Source organism: Muscardinus avellanarius, assembly GCF_963383645.1.
Source record: "Muscardinus avellanarius genome assembly, chromosome: 8".
NCBI lineage: Eukaryota > Metazoa > Chordata > Mammalia > Rodentia > Gliridae > Muscardinus > Muscardinus avellanarius.
Window position 1 is genome coordinate 34,334,040 of NC_137794.1, and position 23,753 is coordinate 34,357,792.

A 23,753-nucleotide genomic window follows, 5' to 3' on the forward strand; every position below is an offset into this window, starting at 1 on the left:
ATTTGATTTTTTATTTGGAAACAGGGTCTCGCTAAGTTGCTGAGGCTGGCTTCAAATCTGAGATCTTCCTATCTCAGCCTCCCAAGCACTGGAATTACAGGTGCATGCCACCATGCCTGGCTCAAGTTTTTAAAAATCATTCAAATTGTATTTTCCAGAAAAGGTAAAACAGAGATCTTTACCTTCTTGAAAATTATTTTTAGTAAACTTGTGAATTTTGCTAGATATGAGAAAGTTTTCTTCTTCAGCAGCTGGCTATACATTCAGATAGTATTGTCATATTTTGTAGCATTTGACGAGATGGATGAGTTGACAAAATGAATGAGTTAACTTTTACAAATTAAATATTAGAGTGTAAGTTATTTTAGCTAAATTCTCAAAGCTGAATGCACATGCAAAAATACAAGGATAGAACATATATCTGGCTATTAGATGGCCAGTGGTAGCCACAGACATTCTCAAAGAGCTTGCAAAGGCTTCATTAAGATATAGGTCAGTGAAGAGTGTTTGCCTAACATGCAAAAAGCCCTAGGTTTGATCCCTAGCACAGGTAAAAAAAAAAAATTAAAGAGAAAAGAAAGAGGAAGGAAGGAAGGAAGGAAGGAAGGAAGGAAGGAAGGAAGGAAGGAAGGAAAGATGGATTAAATGTTAAGGAATAATATTTCATCCATTAGAGTTGGTTGAACTTTGGGACACCACAAACCATTTTAACAGCTAAGAATTTTTTTTTACCTCCCCATAAATCATTTTTGGCCTATTGAGAGTCATATATCCCCTGTTGAGAGTTTATAGTCTAAACAGTCGTCTTTATCACTCCTAGTCCTAAAATAATCTCCTAATGGGTCTCTGTACCTCCTTCTTGCTTCTCTGATCTGTTCACTATAGCTGGGATAACTAAAGGAATAGACTTTAGGTTAAAAGTAAGAAACTAAATAATGAAACAGACTCTAGGTTGCAGGAAAGTATACCAAATTACACCCAGAACCAGGTCATCAAAGGAGCCATGCATCTTCTGCAATCAGGAATCCACTAGTTACCAGGACTCCTGAGGATAAAAACACTCTGTCAGGCAGGAAGCCACTGTCACAGCTGGTTCCAGATCACACCTAGACTCTGCAGGAAGACCTGCCTTTCAAGGTCCACAAAGCTGGGGCCTGGGATCTTTGCTGGTGTTAATGCCAGAAAACAGGAAGCAGCAAACAGCAGATGTAGCAAAAGTGTGGGCTCTCTTATCTCTATTTGCTAACTCTCATGGCAGTGAGTCTGTTTGGCCAAATGCAAAACACACCCAGAACACCAAGCTGCAGCAGACTCCCACACCTGTGCTAGAAAGAGGCACCAGGGCAAACATTACGCTGAGCAGCAATCCCACACGTCATCCCTGAAAGACAGCAGCCGGCCATACTGGAGGGCACCGCATTCTATGGCAATAGTAAAATGCTTTCTTGTCATTTTCATCTCTGCCTCTTTAAAATAAATTTAAAGGAGTCACACTAAATATTTACAATAAGGCCCTACAGGATTCGGGAAATTGTGTGTGTGTGGCGGGGGAGGTACTGGGGTTGGAACCCAGAGGCTTTCTACCTCTGGGCTATATCCCAGACCTATTTAACATTTCATTTGGAAACAGGGTCTCACTAAGTTGCTGAGAGCCTCACTAAGTAGCTGAGGCTGGCTTCGAACCTGTGAGATCCTCCTGTCTCAGCCTCCCAAGCGCTGGGATTACAAGCGTGCGCCACCACGCCCAGCTGGGAAATTTTTTAAATTTCCTGTGATCATTTGTCATCTAAAGAACATGCTTCAAACAAAATATAAGTACCATGCTTCAGGCACAGGGGCATTCCCATAGCTTAGTAACTGATGGCCTATGAAATAGTGCAGCACTTAGGGACTGTATCATTTGCACTTCTCAGACATCCCTTCCAGCAGTTTGATCACATGGGATGTTTGTTTTCCATATATAGAAAGTGAGGTGTGCATGGTGGCACATACTTGGGAGGCTGAGACAGGAGTATCAGGAGGCTGAGACAGGAGTATCGCAGATTTGAAGCTAGCCTCACCAACTTAGTGAGCCCCTTAGCAACTTAGTGAGGTCCTGTTTCACAATAAACATAAAGGACTCATGGTGTAGCCCTGAAGTAGAATTTCCCTGGATACAATCCCCAGTAACAAACCTAGCAGCAGCAGCAATGTGAAACCGGGCAATTGAAGGCCAAACACAAAGAATCAGACCCGTCTTTCTGCTTTTTCATTTCCCAGCCTTCAGCCAAATTTAATCTGTGATTAAATGAGGACTTTCATTTAATGAGGACTTGAAAGCCCTCATCTTAAGGGACTTAAGATGACTATTCTAGGTACGTTGCTGGTAATCTTCAGGATGGAAGGAGAGGAAGAAAATAGGCAAAAGGCTGGGTCCACTACCTGCCAAAGGCCACCTTTAGTTACCACCCAGTGACTTCCCCGTGCATCTCATTAGCAGGAACAGTGTCGCGCATCAACGGTCTATCTGCAGGGGATCTGGGAAACTAAGTCTTTGTTTTGTTTTACTTTGGTCAGGACTATTGGCCAAACTGGAATTCTGTTATGGAGGAAGAAGGCTAGCAGGAATACTGGGAAGATAACTAGCCGTTATCTGCCTTAGATAAACATTTGCTTCATTTTACAACAAGGAAACCATACAAAGAGGCTAAATATTGTGATCATAATTCAGTGACTTAGGCCTTGGACTGAATTCACACAGATGACTACAAATTCACAACTTTTGATAAGTATCTACTTAAAAGTAGTTAAAACTTTTTATATAAAACTTTGACATATAAAGAGGCAAATCAGCTTATTCAAAATTTTTTGCTTCAGATTCTGAGAACAAAGTGAGTTGGAATAAGAAGGAAAAAAAAAAAACAGGACAGATTTCTGGTGAGAGTAACGTGATTTCATGCTTAAAAAAAAAAAAAACTCTGCTTAAAAGCAACCGTGAAGATGATGGGCACGTCTGCAGACTACTTTTCCACTTATGGATAAAAATGTACAGCCTCATGGCTAGATTCATTCTGACCTGAAAAATTCATATTATTGCCTCTGTTGACTTTGACTTTGTGCTTCAGAATTAGGTTATTAACCAAGCTAACCTGAAAATCATCTCCAATTGCTATATGATAGTTCCCAGAATGACTCATCTGATTCTCATATGCCTAAGCCTGAAATTTTTTGCTTTCATTGAGAAAAGAAAAATAGTACGATCTGCTCCAAAAAGGCAGAACTGCTGTGAATAGTGATAGGGATGGGATTGTTGGGTGTCTCTTACAATCTCCTGGGGATTCTGAGACTTGAAGGAATGCAGGAGACATCAGAAATGGGTAGTAAAGTTCACTGGCTTGGAGGGCAGGGTGTGGTTCTATTTTGGCAAGAACTGGTCATAACAGTAGTCCACAGCAATGTGTAACTCAGCCCTAGAGTTTTGCAGCAACTCTTAACAGGTCTTTGGCACCTGTGGCTTTCTCCCTGGAGGGGGGCAGTCCTTACTTTGCTGTGTCCTCACCATGAACTTGGGGTTCTCCCTCAATTTTCACCTTCTGGAGCTTGGCTGGCTCTTGGCACTGGACATGCTAACAAGCTGGCAGAAAGGGATGGCTAAATAAATAAAACCCAATCCTCAGGTCTAGCTACTGAGCATGCCTAATTTATCCCCAAACAGTCATTTGGGAGACACAAAGAACAAATTAATTACACTCTTGTGAGTTTACAGCGGCAGCAGCAACAAGAAGAGGTAAACAGCATAGACACTGCGCTTTAAAGGAATGGAGGTGGGGAATCTGTATAAGATGCAATCGGGGTAAAGAATCTGCACACAGATTAAATTTGACTGAAGGCTGGAAAATCAAAACGTGGGTTCCTGTTGAAAGGTCACAGAATGCCCTGCCCGCTCTCGCTCTTCATAGTTACAGGTATGCTTGTACAAACATTCACATAATGGCACTGAGGAAGGGTGTGGCTTGCAGGACTTTGGCATCAGAAGGTTTCCTTTGAGGATGGAGTGCTAGAGATTTTAGTTTAATCTTGCAGGGGCTCCGGTAGCTGCCTAGAGAGATGCCTGGGAAGGTGGAGGAAGTGCTTTCCTAGGTTTCTGGATGTATATGGGTTGCTTTGTGGTCCTAGGAAATGAAGCCAGTGACATTCTATCTCTGAGCTACACCCCAAGCCTAATTTTATTTTTTTACTTAATATTTTTTATAAGCAGGGTCTCTCTAAATTGCTGAGGGACTCACCAAGTTTGCTGAGGCTGCCTTCAAACCTTTAGATTCCCCTGTCTTAGTCTCCCAGATAGAAGGATTACAGAAATGTGCCACCACACCCAGCTTGTTTATTTTTAATCACTCTTCAGACTCCTTCCAACTAAATGAGTATTTTCATAGCATTTATATTGTATTATATTATGTTTTATTAGGTACTAAAGTAATCCAGAGATGATTGAAAGTACAAAGGAGAATGCAAGTAAATTATAGGCAAAACTACAATATTTTTTAAAGGGACTTGAACATCCACAGGTTTTAATGTGCGCAGGGGTCCTATAACCAGCTAGTTCCTGTACAAGCATTCAGTATATTTCTGTCGACAGCAAAAGCCTAGTCTAGAACTCTTAAATTCTATTATAAGAATAACCTGAGAAGCTTATTTGAAATGCAGGTTTCCAGGCCGAGTCATAAAAGTCTGACTCAGTAGGCTGGAGCTGAGGTCTAGGAATCTGCCGTATCAGGAAGCTCCTGTGATGTGGGGCCAGTGGATTGTCCTGGCCGCTTTGTAAACTAACCTTGATCTCATCAAAAGTTAACATGTAATCAAACTAAAAGTTTGAGTGATAAAATATAAATAAAATATGATATTCTTTTGCCACCTTTTGTTTGTTGTTTCTGATGATGTTTTGTTACACTCACCTGTGCACCTAGGAGTTCCTTGGCCTGTTTACTGAAGAACCATAATGTATCCTGGAATTGCAGAGTTACCAGAAGCAACAACATAAAAATTCTAGACCTGGCTTCTCCAGCAGTTTTTGCCAGTACTTAGAGCAAAAGCCTAAGGAAGCCTGCCTGTGCCTGCCCCGAGAGGGAAGGAGGGAGAGATAAAAAGGGGGGAGATTTGCAAGATGATCAATCCTTTCTTTTCAAAGCCTCCTTTCAAGATTTGAAGGTTAACCCATTTTGTTTCATTATCACATATGTGGAACATCTAGAAAAACTTAAATATACTATACTTACATAATTATATAATAAGAAGAGTACAGTTATTATATATAATAAAAAGTAATATAATAACAAATAGGTTCTAGATTATGATTTCCACTCTATATAAATGAACCTATGTCTATTTCATCGCAATAGTCATAGAATTGAAAACAGAGGAACAAATTGCTGGAGCTCCAGAGATACATAAGATTCATTAGCTGTGTGGTAGGTTTAAATTTTTTTAACCAAGACCAATGGTAAAAATACATTTCACAGCCAGGCGTGGTAGCTCATGCTTGTAATCCCAGCATTTGGGAGGCTGAGATAGGAGGACCTCATGGGCAGCCTTAGCTACTCAGTGACCTCATGGGAGGTCACTTTGCAACTCAGTGAGATCCTGTTTCAAAATAAAGAATAAAAAACAGGGCTAGGGGTATGGGTCAGAGGTAGAATGCCCCTGAGATCCATCCCTAGTACCACACACACAAAAAAATATTCACATCACAACCCAGTACACACACAAACATACCCATGACATGTGTACATGTGTGTTTATGTCCACATGCACAGAAAGTGGAAACAATCCTTTTATAAAACATTACTTGACTCTACCATATGAAATGCTCTCCAATTTTTTTCTATGCATGTCCTTTTCTTTTCCCTTCCCTTGCTTTTCTTTCTCTTTTTCTCTCTCTCTTTCTTTTTTTTGTAACAGCCACAGCACTATAAATGGTTTTGCCTTACTGTTTGAAAAATGCTGGGATAGGTGTGTAGGAGTCCAATAGTTCTGAGTAGGAAAGAAGACAGAAAGGTGCTAGAAATGAACAAGGAAATTATCCATTAATTTTTTCTTACTTCCATAGGCAATGACTCCCTGACATTATCCATTGTCTACCTTGGCTAATGTAGTATCTGCCTCCTAAAGAGAATCTTTTACTTTCAGAGGGGATAATAATTCAGAAACAGAAATGCTCACCGGATTATACTAAAAAACAAACGAGCCGAGTCACCAGGTGGCCTTCTTCACTGCCTTGCATGTGACATGCTCATTTCTGCTCAGGCATCTTGGTCCCTTACCCTGCCATTCCAGCTACCTATCAAGACATTCTCTTTACCTACTCCTCTTGCCCACAGGCTGCCAGCAGAGCCCTGTGATGATTTCCCCAGATCCTGAAGGCGATTAAAGGCACAAAGGAGAACACTTCATTCCATACTCCAGCAGGTATAATCCACATCAAAGGAAAGATAGCCACTGTTATTTGTGGGCAGCCCAAGTTGTTATTTTCAACACTTGTATAAACTAAAAAACTTAAAAGATTCAAGGTTTCTCACAATCGACTTTATTGTCTCTTCTTTGTTCTTTTGTTTTTGCCAGCTACCAAGCTTCTATTTCATTGCAACTGTTTTATTATGTGTACTAGAAAAAAAATCACAGTTTTGTTTGCTCTTGTTAACTAAGCACTTGGCTTTGAAAAATATCAACTATGAAAAACAGCTTTTTTAATCACTTTTCATCACAGAAGAGGAATATCCACCTAAGTCGTATCTTTGCTCAGATACCTATAAATCTTCAGAAAGCAGAACAATTCAACCCAGATTACAAGTGTTACCCACATCTTTCCCACATGTCTTATTTTAAAATGACGGTAAAAGACTGAAATATACCATGAGTTTCTAATAATATTCCAAAAAGAAAGTCATTGATTCCCTGTTGAATTCAAAAGGGTTCTCATGTATTTACTCTGAAAATTAATAAAAAGTGAAGCATTAAAATACACTGCCTGGTTGGGCATGGTGGTGCAGGCTTGTAATTCCCGCGCTTGGGAGGCTGAGACAGGAGGATCACTCAGGTTCGAAGCCAGCCTCAGCTACTTAGTGAGGCTCTCAGCAACTTAGTGAGACCCTGTTTCCAAATAAAATATAAAAAAGGTCTGGGAGTATAGCCCGGAGGTAGAAAACCTCTGGGTTCCACCCCTACTACCACCAAAAAGAAAAGAAAAGAAAAGAAAAGAAAAGAAAAGAAAAGAAAAGAAAAGAAAAGAAAAGAAATTCATTGCTTGATAGTATTAACACACTTGCAGCCTCTAGGTAACTAAAATGGATTTGGTCATATTTGTAGTAGAAGACTTCAGTGCATTTTTTTTTTTAATGAGGTGAACTTTGCCTTCTAAAATGATTCAGAAACTGACCTAGCCTAATTTTTTCCATAATTTCATACAAATTAATAAGAGTCAGTATGGTATTTTGTGCTTGACTTCTTTTGCCATAGCATTATTTTAATTTATGTTTTAAGAATATTTTGTTTCTTTTTCTTGCTTTGACTAGGACCCCACTGTATGATTTGCTACACTTTGCTTGCTAGTTCACTGCCACTTTTCCCGCATCTGTTAAAATCATCCCATTTTTCCTTTAAGTGATTGACAAGTGAATTACGTTGGTTGTTTTTCAGATGTTAAATCAACTTTGCATTCCCAGAATCAACTCTACTTACTGATCGATCAGGTGTTGTCCTTTTAAATGTTAAGCTTGATTTATTAATTTTTCCTTGTTAATGTGTGATATTGGTCTGTAACTTTCTTTTCTTTTGAGGTCTTACAGTACTTTGGGTATTAGCGTAAAACTAAGTCTTGTAAAGTAAATTCAGAAGTGTCTCTGTAATGCCTGTTCGATGCCTTGTCAAACTTTGGGGAACATTCAATTTTGCATAAAATGTGGTGTGGCAGGTGTCATTTAAATATATATTTCAAATGAAAAATGACCTTTTCCTAATTTGCTCATCCTCTCCCCAGTTTTCATAAAAACATGTGCTATTCATTTTCATATCTAGCTTGAAGTTGGCTAATTTAGTGGGTAGCTTGTAATCACAGATTTTAAAAACTTTGAGCTAAGCAGTTTTAGGGATTGTTGTCATTAGATTTGTAGAAGGGAAAACCAAGTCCCATAGAGACTGTCTTCAGAGAGAGAGAGAGAGTACCTTTCTATCCTTTACAGGTCTCCATCATTGCCACATTCATTACAAGCTTGTCTGGGTAAGAAAAATGCAAAATATCTGATTTGTATATATTTACACGATAAAGTTAATGCGTCCACCCTCACTCTTTTTCCGTCCTATGAAGGTGCACCCTGCTCTAATTGCTCTAATCCGTAGAATCCAAAGAGAGAGCAGGAGAAAAAAAAAAAAAACACTCCAGGATGGTGTGGCCTGAAGGCGAGTAGTTGAACTGAGCATGCTCAGTCACCAGGCAGATTTTTCAGTGAAGTGGAAACTACAACAGTGCGTACCGTGAGCGCGGATGAGGGCGTGACCTCGTGGAATTTAGAACGTTGCCTCAGCCAATGGGGCCTCGCGGCCGGCTGGCGAGGCCCCTGATTGGAGGGCCGGGAGGCGAGCAAGTGGAAGGCCGCGGGAGGGAGCCGCCGAGGTGCAGGTCGGAGAGGCCGGGCTCGCGGTGCCCTGCGCGTGAGCAGCTGAGGCGGCATCCAGCGTCGGCGCCCAGTTCCAGCCCGTTGCTTTACTTTTTGCTGCACCGACATAGTCATTATGCCGAAGAGAAAGGTAAGTCTTGGCTAAAAAGATTCCCATAGGCCTTCGATTGCGCTTTGCAAATCCCACTGCGATGGACGCGCAGAGTGTGCTCGGCGGCGGCAACTCCGGGACTGCGAGTCTTGGCGGCGCCCCGGGCTTGCTCTCAGATGCCTGTTGCAGACCTTCCTCTCACCCTCTTTCTCTTCCCACTTTCCGTTCCCTCGATCTCCGAATGTTACTCTCTCCAGCGGCGCGGCTTCGCCTCTGGATGAACGCGTTCGCGCTGGAATGGTTTCCACTCCAACAAGAAGCCGCCAACGCGTTTCCATCCCCCTTTGCAGGAGGAGAGTTTCCTCTTTGCAAACTCCAGGTTGTGGTTAGTGCGGAAGGGAAACAGCGAGAGGAGGGGAACCAGGAGCATTAAGGAAATCGAAAATGCATTTTAAAAAATCGGGCAGATGTTGGGATGGTTCTCCCGGGCCGGTGCGCGAGGCTAGGTGCGCCGCGGTGGCTGTGAGGCTTACGGAGGGAAGGCCATGTTTAAAATAGCGCCCACCCCCTGCCCGCCCGGCCGCAGACCCGTATGTACCACTCCAGTGTCAATCAGGGCCGGGAGGGCGCGGGCGGGGCCGCCGGCCGGGACCTAATCGCAGTTTGCAGCTCGAGCCACGGAGTTGGCGCGTGGAAACCGGACGGCGCCGGGACGCCCAAGGTGGCTAGTCCAAGGTCAGGGGCGCCCAGGCCTCCCGAGCCCGCACGGGGGCCGGGAAGGCGGCGTCTGGGAGCCCTGCGCCCTGAGTTGCGAAGAGGGAGCTGGGGTCTCATGGCCTCCCCCTCCCCCCTTGAGGATTCTGCCCCCTCACGCACTGTGTCCCCTTCAAACGGGCCCCATACACTAATTACCTTGCATGGGGTCGCCTATCTCCCTCGAGGTCGAGCTGCGACTTGTCATTGCCCCAGTCAAAGAAGGGAAGGCTTTCCCCTCCCAGAGTGATGGCGAGTGACAGCTGGTTCCTGAGAAGATGCTTCGCGCCTTCTGGGACGGTCCTAGGGTTTCCAAGTCAACCGGTGTGGCTATTAAATTGGAAGCAAAATTACAAATAGTGTCCTACTTTATCAGAGACTGTGGACTGATTGTGTGTGTGTGTGTGTGTGTGTGTGTGTGTGTGTGTTTGTACATTATCGAAAATTATTGAAGAGTTAAAAATCCAGAATCTTTTGCATTTTTGTCATCACAGAATTTGACACAAACCTGTCTCCTACTCTGCTTAAAAAAAACATAGTAGTTGAAACGTTTTTTAAATTCTTTGATGTGCCTCATGACCGCAAAGAGTTTGACTTGCATTATCTCGTGGAGTGGTCCGATTGCATTTGGTGAGCAGGTGTTATCCTCAGGCAACCTGGACTTAAGATACTTGAATTGCCCAACATCTCACCAACCAGTAGCCAATAGCAACGACTGAACCATATGTTGTAGATCCTAGTTCTTACTTGCAATCAGTACTACTCATTCTCTTTATTTAGTGCTGAGTGAAACAAGATGAATTTAGGAAATCCAAGATGACCGCTAGCTTAAGAAGTATTTTAAGAGTATTTGTACTTGCGGCTCATTTAAGTGGAGCTTTCATGGCAATATTGTTTTTCTAGTGCGATTGTACTAGAAGAATGTTAAAATGATGTCATTATTTTCAGCATTTTATCTGGGGGTTAATGGTGGGTTTTGAATTCTAGTAGAATCCAAGAAATGAAGCACTTTCCCAAGGCCATCTCTTTTTCTAGAAATTATTAATAGATGTTTAGATAAACAGCAGATTAGATATGCACCCATTATACATAATGGACCCGACTTGGCAGGACTTTTTCATGTTTTTCAAGAGCCAGAGTTGGTAAAAACCATCACTCTTACCTTCTATTACTGTTTTCCTCTCTTAGACAGAGGGAAGAAAAGATGCGCAGTATAGTAACTGGCGTTTAGTTATGATTTTATTTCCCTGGAAGGTAGGAACTCTCATAAATGAGCTACCCAAAAGTCTTGGGAATAGAAGCAAGCAGTGTGTGTGAACCTTCAGGGCATTTTGAGTGTTCTTTAGAAATGGATAGCCTCACTGTGATTAATGGGAGGACTTTTTATTTATATCTGGAGCCCAAAGATCTGGATTGGTACTTGGGCAAAGGCAATCACAGATTAAACATGGCTGTCATGGCCATTGGTCTATCAGTCAACACTTAGAGCTGTATCATGGACTCCTGAGTTCACTGGAACTTACACTAGAATCCACTGCCATCAGGTAAATCTTGCATAGATGTTAAAAAAAAAAAAAAGAAAAAGAAAGAAAGAAAGAAAGAACTGGAGACAAGCCATGCCTAGCTCTTGGAGATCTGGACAGCTGGGGCAACTGCCAAAGCATTTACATACTACTCTACAATCCTCGACCAAAGAACTGCCTGTTCTACATTATAATGAGCTCTAAAAGTGTACCTGTGGCACTTTTTTTTTTTTTTTTTTTTTTGCCATCTTAGCTCCCTGTATTCCTTTACCTGGAAATCAAGAAATGTTCATGAACTTCCAAGTCGCCCTGCAGAGCAAGAAGTGGTACTAAGAAGTCAATGAAAACATCTGGAATCTTAGCACGGTTTCAGTTTTGTAAGGACACAGTTTGCTCTCTTGGAGCTTACATTTAATTCACTGAAATGATAAGACTAGCAGGCACAAATCAACTGAATGGAGTTTAGGCTGTATTCCAGAATGTATGTATTTTCAAGGCTATACCATAGATAAGGAAACAAGATTCAATTTTACTGGTTTTAAAATCCCAATACTTGAGAGACACAGGCAGTAGGATTGCAGATTCAAGGCCAATCTCAGAAATTTAGGGAGAACCTTAGAATAAAAATTTGAAAAGGGTGAAGGTATAGCTTGGGGGTAGAATGCTCTTGGGTTCAATCCCTAGTACCAAAAAAAAAAAAAAATGTGAGTAGGACACAAATATACAGAGTTGTTGTTGTTTTTTAATCAGACATTTGAATACCTCCTCTGATTATATCTTTATATGCCTAGGTCTTTGTTATACACCTTTGAGGGCATAATATTATCCATATTAATAGAAAATGTTCTATGACACGTCTCTGTAAGCTTTATGCATATATTTGTATGATAGTTACAAGTACATTAAACCAACTTTTTTTTATTACTGCCGTATTATTTTTGAAGCAGTATATCACTTAACAGTGTTAACTTCTTTCTGAGTTTGTAAGCTTTAACTGAGGACAAGCTTCCTGTTTTCAATAATTAGTGGTGAATGAGTGAAATAGTAAGGGAAAAGATAACATTCATGAACCCAGGTGGTGGTGGGATAATGAGTTACTGGCTCCTAAACTGTTCTTTTCAAACATCCACAGATGGCTGCAGTGGTCATGTCACAGAGAGATGATATTATGTTCTAAAAAGAGGCCTTAGCCCGCAAGGCCTAGGATCATGGTTCTGGCATGATTAACGACAGCAAACACATTTTACATCCTTCCTTTTATTTTTTCCACTTCCTTATCTCAAGAACTTCTAGGTCTAATGTTTCACATCAGAAACTCTGTAATGAGGCAGTTTCCACTTAGAGGTTTAAAGAAGGAAAGTCTGTCTACTCTGAGCTTTGACATTTTAAATTTTTTTTTTAAATCTATTTTCCAAATGGAGAAGCCCAGTAGTATTGGGCTTGGATAGTGGATGCAGAATTAACAGTGTTCAAGTTGTCTGATAATCTTTTAAAAGAACATTATTTGTTATAATACCAAACACAGAAACTGTAAATGAAAATATAGACAAGTTTGGCTACAAGAAAAAGAATTCTTCAATATGATAGAAAAGACAGCTAAAATTCTAAAATTTTATGAGAAATTAGGAAAAATATTTGTATTGGATATCACTGGAAAAGGTTTGCTGTTTTAAAAAGATAGTCTATATGCCTTTATAGAAAAGATGGATATCCTTAAGGGAAAAAAATAACAGACTCCAGTAGATGAAAATACTTATTTTATTAGAAACCAAAGATACATACATTATTGAGAGAAATGAGATAGGGGTTGTTTGTTTTACCAATCTGGCCAAAAAAGATCTAGTTCTGAGGAATACAGACACTCCATTCTCAAGCAGTATGGATGGGAGTTAAATTTAAAAAAAGAAGAAGAAAAAAAATGTATTGAATATATATTTTTCATAAAGTTCATTATTTATTCTGAATATACATTTCAGTGGTTTGTAGTAAATTATAGAGTTGTGCAACCATTTCTATAATTCAGTTTTAAAGCTTTTCCATAACATCACAGAAATCTCTTGTGTTGTTTACTACCCATCTCTACACCCTCCTCAGCCCCAGGTAGTCACTGATTAACTTTTTTCTCTCTAGATTTGCCTTCTCTGGAAATTTTATATAAAATAATTATATAACGTAGTCATTTGTGTCTGATTTATTTTACTTAACATAACGTTTTTGAGGTCTGTATAAGTGTTATCATTATCAGTATTTTATTATTTTTTATTATCTAATAATATTCCATTATATGAATATACCACTTTTGTTTATCCTTTCACAAGTTAATAGAAATTCGGATTGTTCCAGCTTTTGGTTGTTATAAATAATTCTGCTGTGAATACTTGTGTCTAAGTCATTGCATGGGTATATATTTTAATTTTTTCTTGGGAATATTCTGAAGAATAGAACTGGTAGGTGGTAGGTGGTATGAAAGTCTATGTTTAACATTTTCTTAACATTTTAAGAAATTTCTAAATTGTTTTCCAAAATGCATGAGGGCTCTAGTTTCTTTACATCCTTGCTCATATTTGGTATTATCATTTTTTTGCTTATAGGCATTCTAATAAATTTTTGTTGATAATCATATAATAACTAATGCTAATGAGCTTTCTCTCATGTCTTAACTAGAATAATGCATATTTAAAAAGAAATGTCTATTTAGATATTTTGCCTATTTTTAAATTGGATTGTCTTATTACTAAGTTGTAAGAGTTCCTTATATATTATATATGTATGTGTGTATATATATATGCATATACATATATTCTTTATCAAATGTGTGTTTGTAGATATTTGTTCCATTCTTTGGCTTTAAAGTTTCTTTCCTTAAAGTTCTGCCTAATCTATTTTCTCCTGGCAAGATACCAAATGTTTTCAGCACTATTTCAGCAACATTAGTTGAAAAGCCCATTCTTTCTCCACTGAATTGCCTAGGTATCTTTGTCGAATTTCATCATAAATGTAAAGGTTTACTCCTTGGCTCTAAATTATGTTCTATTATCTATAATATTCACCAATAATCTTTTTTTTTTGGTGGTGGTAGTGGTGGTACTGGGGTTCCTAGAAACCCTTCTACCTCCAGGCTACACTCCCAGACCTATTTTATACTTTTTATTTAGAAATGGGGTCTCTTAAGCCAGTGCGGCTGACTTCGAACCTGCATGATCCTCCTGTCTCCGCCTCCCAAGCACGGGGATTACAGCGGGCGCCACCATGCTGGACACCAATAATCTTGAATATTATGATTTTTTAGGGAGATTTAAAATCTGATAGTATTGGTCCTCCACTTTGTTATTTTGTTTTTCAGATAGATTTGTCTATTAGATCCTTTGTGTTTCGATATAAGTTTTAGAATCAGATTGTAAATTTCTAAAAAAAGAAAAAAAGCCTGCCATGATCTTGATAGGGATTGAATTGAATCAATAATTAAATTTGAGAATTGTATCCTTAGTAATGCTGTGTCTCCCAGTCTGAATATGAAACATTCTGACATCCATAAATGCTTTTTTGAATTTAATTGAGTTAGATATTGATACAGAATCTATATTTAGTAAAAACTCAAAAGTGGCAGTGCTGTCCATTTTTTTATTCATTCTCTCCATGTTAAACATTGGTTGAGCACCACCTCTATGCAAGGTCCATCACTTTGGGAAATTAAGTGAAGAAGCATCATTTTTTCAACTCCCCCTTTTTTGAGTGAATTATTTAATGGTATCATTAAGGATCTCTCAATATGAATGAGTAGAAAAGACATACATAAATATTTATAATTCATGGAAGAAAGGAAGTAAGAAAAGGAAGGAAGGAAGGAAGGAAGGAAGGAAGGAAGGAAGGAAGGAAGGAAGGAAGGGAAATTAGCCACATGAAAAGCCATGAGCTATGAGCATTCAAAGGTTTGACCAAATAAATGTCTAAAGAAGAAACATAGGCAAAGACTTTTTTTGTTGTTAAAGGGGTTAGGGTTATAGCTTTAACAACTCTCTTGTTTTTTCAAGCTTGTTGTCTGACACCATGTTTCTGGGTCAGCACAGGTTACTTGATCAGTTACCTGTTTTTGAATTAACTTGTTTGTAATCCTTCTAATTTGACTTGACCACAAAGCCTATGAGGCTTTGATCTTCTTCTTCCCAAACCACCTAGTAGAGGGGCTGTAGATACTTGGTGAATAAATGGCTGAATGAATTGTTTCAAGTTAATAAAATCATAAGTTTAAATATTTCACATGCTTGGGGGGCAGTCCAGTACAGTTCTAGCATTCACTGTTTAATTGCTATAGTTTCTGCATCTGTAAACTGGATAATACTATGTCACCATGCTATACCTAATCTAGTTGCTGTGGAAGTTAAATGAGACGGTAAATGTTGAGATTCTTAGCACAGTGCCTGACATAGATAAAACATCAAATGGATGTTCATTATTGTGATGATGAAATTTTTTAAGGGGTTCTAGGGATGGAACCCAAGAGCATTCTACCTCAGCGCTACACCCCCTGTCCTATTTTTAATTATTTTGAAACAGGGTCTCACTAAGCTGTAGAAGGCCTCACTAAGTAGCTGAGGCTGTCAGCGAACCGCGATCCTCAGGTCTCAGCCTCCCAAATGCTGGGATTACAAGCATTTGCCACCACGCCCCGCTGAATATTAATTATTAAGAGAACCACAGTGAAATAATAAGCTGTACTATCCTCCAGTTTCTGTGTAGAACGAGGACAGTTGACGACCCAAGCCGTGAACGGGGAGCAAGCAGATCTCACCGTGGGTGTCTAACGTCAGTTGTGGGGGGTAGATACTCAGTGTCCAAAAAACAAGTGTAGTTTCTTTTTTTTTTTTTTTTTTTTTGTGGGTCTGGGGATGGAACCCAGGGGCATTCAACCTCCAAGCTACACCCCCAGCCCTATTTTTTATTCTTTATTTTGAAACTGGGTCTCACTGAGTTGCAGAGGGCCTCATTAAGTAGCTGAGGCTGGCCACGAACTGTGATCCTCGGGTCTCAGCCTCCCGAATGCTGGGATTGCAAGCATGCGCCACCACACCCGGCTAGGTGTAGTATTTTTTAAGGAATGTGAAGTTTAATATTGTGCATTTTTGCTTGGTGATTTTTTTTCACAGAAAAAAAAGCTTAAAAATATCTATATATAACATTAAGATTTCCTTGGCAAATCAGTTAAGTAATCTTTTCCTATATTGTTCCTTTAAAATGCTGCTTTTGTTTACACAAAATGAAATATATTCCACTTTCCTGAAGGATACAATTTGGAAATGGTGACTGAAATAAAAGCCATTTAAACTGTCTGCTTTCACAGTACCTAGTATGTTGAAATATGACGTTAGTCTCCTGAGTAATTTAAAAATCAGTGTTGAAGATAAACCAAATCAAAATGTTGAATTCTTTTTTCACTGGCTGTTTATTTATTGTCCATTTTACTGTCTTCTTTGAAGAATTCTGTCAAATCACTTAGTGGTTACTGGTCAAGGTATTTATTTAATCCAGTAGTTTTTTTTTATTATTATCTTGTAGGTGTGTCTAGAAACAGAACCATTTAGATATTCCGGGCAAATGCATATTCAGTCACAATAAAACAAATGATCTAGGCTGGGCGTGGGGCGCACGCTTGTAATCCCTGCTCCTGGGAGGCAGACAGGAGGATCATGCAGGTTCAAAGCCAGCCGCTCTGGCTTAAGAGACCCTGTTTCCAAAAATATAAAATAGGTCTGGGAGTGTAGCCCAGAGGTAGAAGGGCTTCCAGGAACCCCAGTACCACACACACACACACACACACACACACACATACACACACACACACACACACACATACACACACACACACACACACACACACACACACACACACAATGATCCACACTCTTAGAAATAGGGAAGTAGAGAAATTAGTTTTAAATTCCAAAATTGGGTTCAAATTTAGTTTTTTAAGATATATTTTTATTATTAAAATTTTAAATAGCTACCAGAATTGAATGCCTCATTGTACCAAGTCTGAACTATAACTATGTGTTTTATATTAATTAGGAACCTTAGTTAAATAATTATTTGAAGTTGTTAGGAATAAAGACATACAAAGAGCTAGGTGCAGTGGTGCATGCCTGTGATCCCAGTACTTGGGAGACTGAGACAGGAGGATTGCAGGTTCGAGGCCAGACTCAGCAACTTAGTGAGAGACCTTGTTTCAAAATAAAATATAAAACAGGGCTGGGAATGTAGCTCAGAAGTAGAGTAGAGAATGCTCCTGGATTCCATTTCTAGTGAAACACATGTGAAACACAGACATACACACACACACACACACACACACACACACACACGCACGCACACGCACACACACACATGGAACAACAGATGGAACATATGCAAAATATTATATTGTAATTTGAAGTTACTTAATTTTATTCTCACAACAGTTTAGTGATGGTATCCTCATCTCATAGATAGAGACTATTATTGTCTAACATTTCTCTGAATCAGACAGTCCTTTCACACTGCATTAGTAAACTTAATCCCTTCAACCACAGAACAAGTGTGTATTCTTATCACCTTCATTTTACAGGTGTGAAGATTGAGAAACCAGGAGGTTAACACATTTTCTCAAGGTCCCTGGAAACTGGGATTTCACTCCGCTAAGTCTGGTCCAAAGTCTTTACCAGTGAATCCTGCAGCCTTTATCACCTAGCAGGGGGATATTGGAATTTAGTGAGATTGTTCTCTGAGACACTTAGCTAAAATTAACAGAACCAGCATTCTAATGCAGGCCTCTTTTACTCAAAAATTTTGCTCTTCTGTGATGTGGTGGCACATACTTGTAATCTCAGTACTTGGGAGGCTGAGACAGGAGGATCACAGATTCAAAGCCAGCCTCACCAACTTAGTGAGGCCCTTCATAACTTAGTGAGACCCTGCTTCAAAATAAAAAATAAAATAGGGCTGTGGTGTAACTTAGAGGTCCATGGGTTCAATCAATAATAAAACATAAAAATTTTGCTCATAACCATTCTACCATCATAATGCCCATATATGTTTATTTCTAATACCCTCATAGATTTTTATTTAAGCTAAGGTGCCTAAAGGATGAAAAAAGAGAATCAAGAGTTATATAAATATTTGAGTGTTTATTTGTTTAAAATGTTATCTTTATTAAGATTATAGGCAGAAGTCATCACTTCTAGGTATCAGTCATGGAAAGTTACCCACAGGTCATTATCATTTGTGACCATGATTTAAGGCTAGCCTCAGGCCTCAAAGTCCAGCCTGTGCATGGTAGTAAACGTACATTATCATGAAGTCTTCTAGGTATTTCAGTAACTAATGGTCTGTGGAGTTATATACAAGACATATGTAGTTATGCATATACATGCACACAGTTTCCTCACCCAGCTTTTGATTTTTTTTTCCCATAGAATCACAATTCTATTTTTACTGCAGAGTTTTATTTTAATTTTTTATTGTTGCATTATATTCATACATCATGTTGGGGTAAAAAACTTGTGTGTACAGCCGGGCATGGTGGCGCATGCTTGTAATCCCCGCGCTTAGGAGGCTGAGACAGGAGGATCGCGCAGGTTTGAAGTCAGACTCGCTGGCTTAAGAGACCCTGTTTCCAAATAAAATATAAAATAGGTCTGGGAGTGTAGCCTGGAGTTAGAAGGCCCCCTGGATTCCATCCCCAGTACCACAAAAAAAAAAGAAAAAACTTGTGTGTACATACATGTACACATCACTGATTTAACCCCTACCCAATTCCCACCCTGTACCCTCCCCATCTCTCCTTCCCATGCTTGGCTTAGTGGTTGACTTCGATGTGTTTAAGTACATTGTGTGTTTTAGAGAATTTCCTTCTTCTTCCCTCCCATCCCCTCATTTAGGTTGTCTTGTTTGCTCCTCTATAGGATTTCCTTTTTCATCTAGAGTTCCTCCTATGACCCATTTCTCCTTAGCTTTCACATTTTAAGGAAAGCATCTGATTTCTTATTTTTTGTGACTGACTAATCTCACTTAGCATAATGTCCTCCAGTTCCATCCATTTCCCTGAAAATGATGTAATTGAGTTTTTTTAAATGGCGGAGTAAAATTCCATTGTGTACATATCCCACAGTTTTGTAATCCGTTCATCTGTTGATGGACATCTTGGCTGGTTCCATAGTTTTGCTATGGTGAATTGTGCAGCTATGAACATAGATACACGTGCATTAGTTTGGTAGTTTAGTTTCCTTTCTTTGGGGTAGATACCCAGAAGTGGTATTGCAGAAGATGGTAGCTTTGTTCCCATTCTTCTGAAGATTCTCCATACTGTTTTCCAAAGTGATTGCACTAATTTGCAATCCCACCAAAAATGTTTTAGAGTTCCCACTTCTCCAGATCCTCACCAGCATTGTGTTTTGAATGATTGTCATTCTAGTTGGAGTTAGGTGAAATCTCAGGGTAGTTTTGATTTGCATCTCTCTGATTGCCAATGATGTTGAGCCTTTCTTCATGCATTTCTTGGCAATTCGAATTTCTTCTTTCGTGAAGTATCTATTTAGTTTGCTTGCCCATTTTATTATTGGACGATTTGTTTTTTTAGTGTTGAGTTTCTTGAGTTCTCTGTATATTCTAGATATTAGTCCTCTATCGGAGGTGTAGGTGGCAAAAATCTTTTCCCATTCTGTGGCTCTCGGTTGAGGTTCTTGACAGTTTCCTTTGCTGAACAGAAGCTCTTCAGTTTCATGCAGTCCCACATGTTGATTTGCCTTTTAATTTGTTGTGCCTTTGGGGTCTTGTTGAGAAAGTGTTTATCTGTGCCTATGTGTTGCAGTGCTGGACCTATGCCCTCTTCAAGAAGCTTCAAGGTCTCTAGTTTGATTTCCAAGTCTTTGATCCATCTTGAATTGACTCTTGTGCAGGGTGAGAAAGTGGGATTCATTTCCAATTTTCTTCATATGGTTAACCAGTTTTGCCAACACCATTTGTTGAACAGGCTATCTTTTTTCCAGTGTATGTTTTTGGCCCCTTTGTCAAAAATCAATTGGCTGAAAGTGTGTGGACTTGTTTCTGGGTCTTCTATTCTGCTCCATTGGTCTATGTATCTGTTTTTGTGCCAGTACCATGCTGTTTTTATTACAATGGCTTTGTAGGTATTGTGATTCCTCCTGCATGGTTTTTGTTGCTGAGATCTACTTTGGCTATTATGGGTATTTTGTTATTCCAAATAAATTTAAGGACTGATTTTTCTATGTCTGTGAGGAATGATCTTGGTAATTTAATGAGCATTGCATTGAATCTGTAGATCACTTTTGGAAGGATGGCCATTTTAATGATATTCATTCTGCCAATCCATGACCATGGAAGATCTCTCCATCTTCTAAGATCTTCTTCAGTTTCTTTTTTCAATTTTTATAATTTTCTTTGTAGAGATCTTTTACCTCCTTGGTTAAGTTTATTCCTAAGTATTTTATTTTTTTGTGGGAGATCCTCAATGGAAGTGTTTTCTGAATTTCTTTTTCAGTGGATTTATGGTTGGTGTACAGGAAAGTTTCTGATTTTTTAAGATTGATTTTGTATCTAGAATTTGTTGATCAGTTCTATAAGCCTTTTGGTTGAGTTTGTTAGGTTTTCTAGATAAAATATCATGTCATCTGCAAATAGTGAAAGTTTGAGTTCTTTTCCTATTTGTACTCCTTTGATTTCCTTTCCTTGCCTTATTGCTCTGGCTAGAATCTCTGATGCTATATTGAAGAAAAGTGGTGATAATGGACATCCTTGTCTCGTTCCTGTTTTTAGGGGGAATTCTTGAATTTTTTCCCATTTAATATGAAGTTGGTGGTGGGCTTATTGTAGATTGCCTTTATGATGTTGACATATGTTCCTTCTATTCCAATTCTCTGCAGTGCTTTGATCGTAAATGAATGTTGGATTTTATCAAATGCTTTTTCCACATCTATTGGAATGATCATGTGATTTTTGTCTTTGATTCTGTTTATATGATGAATTTCATGGATTGATTTTCGTATGTTGAACCAGCCTTGCATCCCTGGGATGAACACTACCTGGTTATGGTGTATGATTTTCTTTATTAGGTTTTGAATGTGTGTTGCTAGTATTTTGTTTAATAGTTTTGCATCCAAGTTCATCAGGGTTATAGGCCTGTAGTTTTTCTTCCTTGAACTGTCTTTATTCAGTTTAGGTATTAGTGTGATGTTGACTTCATAGAATATATTTGGGAGAGTCACACTTTTTTGTATTTCACGAAATGGTTTGAGAAGATTGGGATTAGCTCTTCTATAAAGGTTTTATAGATTTCACTTGGAAAGCCATCTGGTCCTGGGCTTTTCTTTGATGGTAAACTCTTTATTCCTGCTTCAGTCTCTTTGATTTTTATTGGTTTGTTTAAATGTTTCAGTGTTCTATATCTTCTTGACTCAGTTTCGGAAGGTTGTATTTATCTAGGAAGTTGTCAGTTTCCTCCAGAGTTTCCATTTTGTTGTAGTATAGTTTTTCAAAGTAGTTTCTGATAATCCTCTGGATTTCTACACTGTCAGTAGTAATATCTCCTTTTTCATCTCTTATCTTCATAATTTGGGTTGATTCTCTCTTTTTTTCAGTTAGGTTGGCTAGTGGTTTATCTATCTTGTTAATTTTTTCAAGAAACCAGCTTTTGGTTTTGTTGATGTTCTGTATTGTTTTTTATTCTCTATTTTGTTAATTTCTGCTCTGATTTTAATAATTTCCTGTCTTCTACTGGCTTTGGGGTTCAATTGTTCCTGCTCTTCAAGGGCTTTGAGGTGTGTCCTTAGATTATTTAAGATTTTCTGTTTTTCTTATGTGAGCACTCAGTGCTATAAATTTTCCTCTTAATACTCCCTTCAAAGTGTCCCAAAGGTTTTGATATGTTGTATCTTTATTTTCGTTTGTTTCTAGAAATTTCTTGATTTCACCTCTTGCATCCTCTATGACCCATTCTTCATTCATTCATAAGTGTGGTGTTCAGTCTCCACATGTTTATGTTGTTTCTCTTGGTCTTCTTATAGTTGATTTCTAGTTTCATTCCATTATGGTCTGAAATGACACAGGGAAGTATGTAACATTTTTTTAATTTGCTAGTGCTCATTTTGTGTCCCAGGATGTGATCTATTTTGGAGAACGTTTTTTGAGCGGCTAAGAAAAATGTAAACTCCACTCTAGTTGGGTGAAATATTTTGTATGTGTCCAACAGATCCATTTGATGAATGGTGTTCTTTAGTTCTGAGACATCTTTACTGACCCTTTGTCTGGAAGATTGGTCTAATGTTGTGAGAGGTGTGTTGAAGTCTCCCAGTATTATTATATTGGGATTTATGTGTGACTTCATGTCACAAAGAGTTTGATTTACGAAAGTAGCCGCACCTATTTTGGGGCCTAGATGTTGATTATTGTTATTTCCTCTTGTTGGATTATTCCTTTTACCAGTAAAATATGACCTTCTTTGTCTCTTCTAATAAGTTTGGGTTTGGAGTCTAACTTGTCTGATATTATAGTTGCTACACCTGCTTTTCTTCAAGCCCTTTACCTTGAGTTTATTCCTATCTTTACTTGTAAGGTGTGTTTCTTGTAAGCAGCAGATGGATGGATTCTGATTTTTAATCCATTTTACCACTTTATGTCTTTTTATTGGGGATTTGAGGCCATTTACATTCAGTGTGATTATTGAGAGATAATTTTTAATTCCTAACATATTATGATTTTATTTCTGTTTGAGATACTGTTTATTATTCTTTGCTTAGTTGTCTGCTGGATGGAAAATCTTCTTTCTTTGGTTCTGGCGTGTATTGCCTATTTCTTCTTTGTAGTTTATCTCCTTGTGTATTTTCTCTACCACGGGTTTTGAAGACATAAATTCCTTCAGTTTCTGTTTGTCATGGAAGCTTCTTATTTCCTCATCTAATTTGATAGATAGTTTTCCTGGGTAGAAAATTTGGGGCTGGAAATTGTTTTCTTTCAGAGTTTGGAATATGTTACTCCAAGCCCTTCTGGCTTTCATGACTTGATTTGGGAAGTCTGGAGTGAGTCTAATTGGTTTGCCTCTGTATGTCCCTTGTCCTTTTGTTTTTGTTGCCTTTAAGATTCTCTCCTTGGCTTCCACATTGGTCATTTTGACAAATATGTGGCGTGGGAAACCTCTTCTTTGATCCTGTCTAAAGGGAGTTCTATAAGTTTCCTGGACCTGTGTATTGACCTCTTCCTCTGTGTTTGGAAAATTTTATATTACTAGGAAATTATTGATCCCTTTAGTTTCACCTTCTTTTCCCTCCTCTATTCCAATTATTCTTAGGTTAGCTCTCTTAAGATGGGCCCATATTTCTTCAATGTCAAATTCCTGCTGTTGGATTTTTTTTCTAAATTATAATCTATGCATTCATGGGAACTCTTGTGGATGCGGTGAACTCGCTGCCACTGCTAGTAATATGGCGCTGCTGCTGCACCCTTGGCCGTGAGGCTGGCATATTTCTTTTCTGGTTTTGAGTTCCATTCTGAGTCCCTTTCTTCTCTAGAGCCTGGTACTGCGAGGCAAGATGGCGCCGGTGCGGCTTCGCTGCCACAATGTGGGCTGGATTCTTTTCTGGTCTTTGGTTGTTCTTCAAGTCTTCTTTTTCTCTCTCCCTTGTATTTACAGTTTTTATTTCTCTGCTGATGTTGTTTTCTGGCTATGAAATGCACTGATTTTGTGGCAATAGAGATCGA

At 38.9% G+C, this 23,753-nt stretch overlaps 1 protein-coding gene across 4 annotated transcripts in view; it reads left to right on the forward strand.

Moving 5' to 3' along the window:
* Window positions 1–8,757: 8,757 nt before the first annotated feature.
* The window catches only part of HMGN3 (high mobility group nucleosomal binding domain 3), a gene marked incomplete at both ends in the record, with an annotated part of 38,107 nt that continues 23,111 nt past the window's right edge, over window positions 8,758–23,753 (forward strand). For 3 of the 4 annotated variants that reach the window (XM_080700503.1, XM_080700504.1, XM_080700505.1), the window contains one exon: window positions 8,761–8,775. In XM_080700503.1, the coding sequence (XP_080556629.1) occupies window positions 8,761–8,775 (15 nt within the window). Of the gene's footprint in view, window positions 8,776–23,753 lie in introns of all 4 variants that reach the window. The other variant, XM_080700506.1, reaches the window with a different exon arrangement.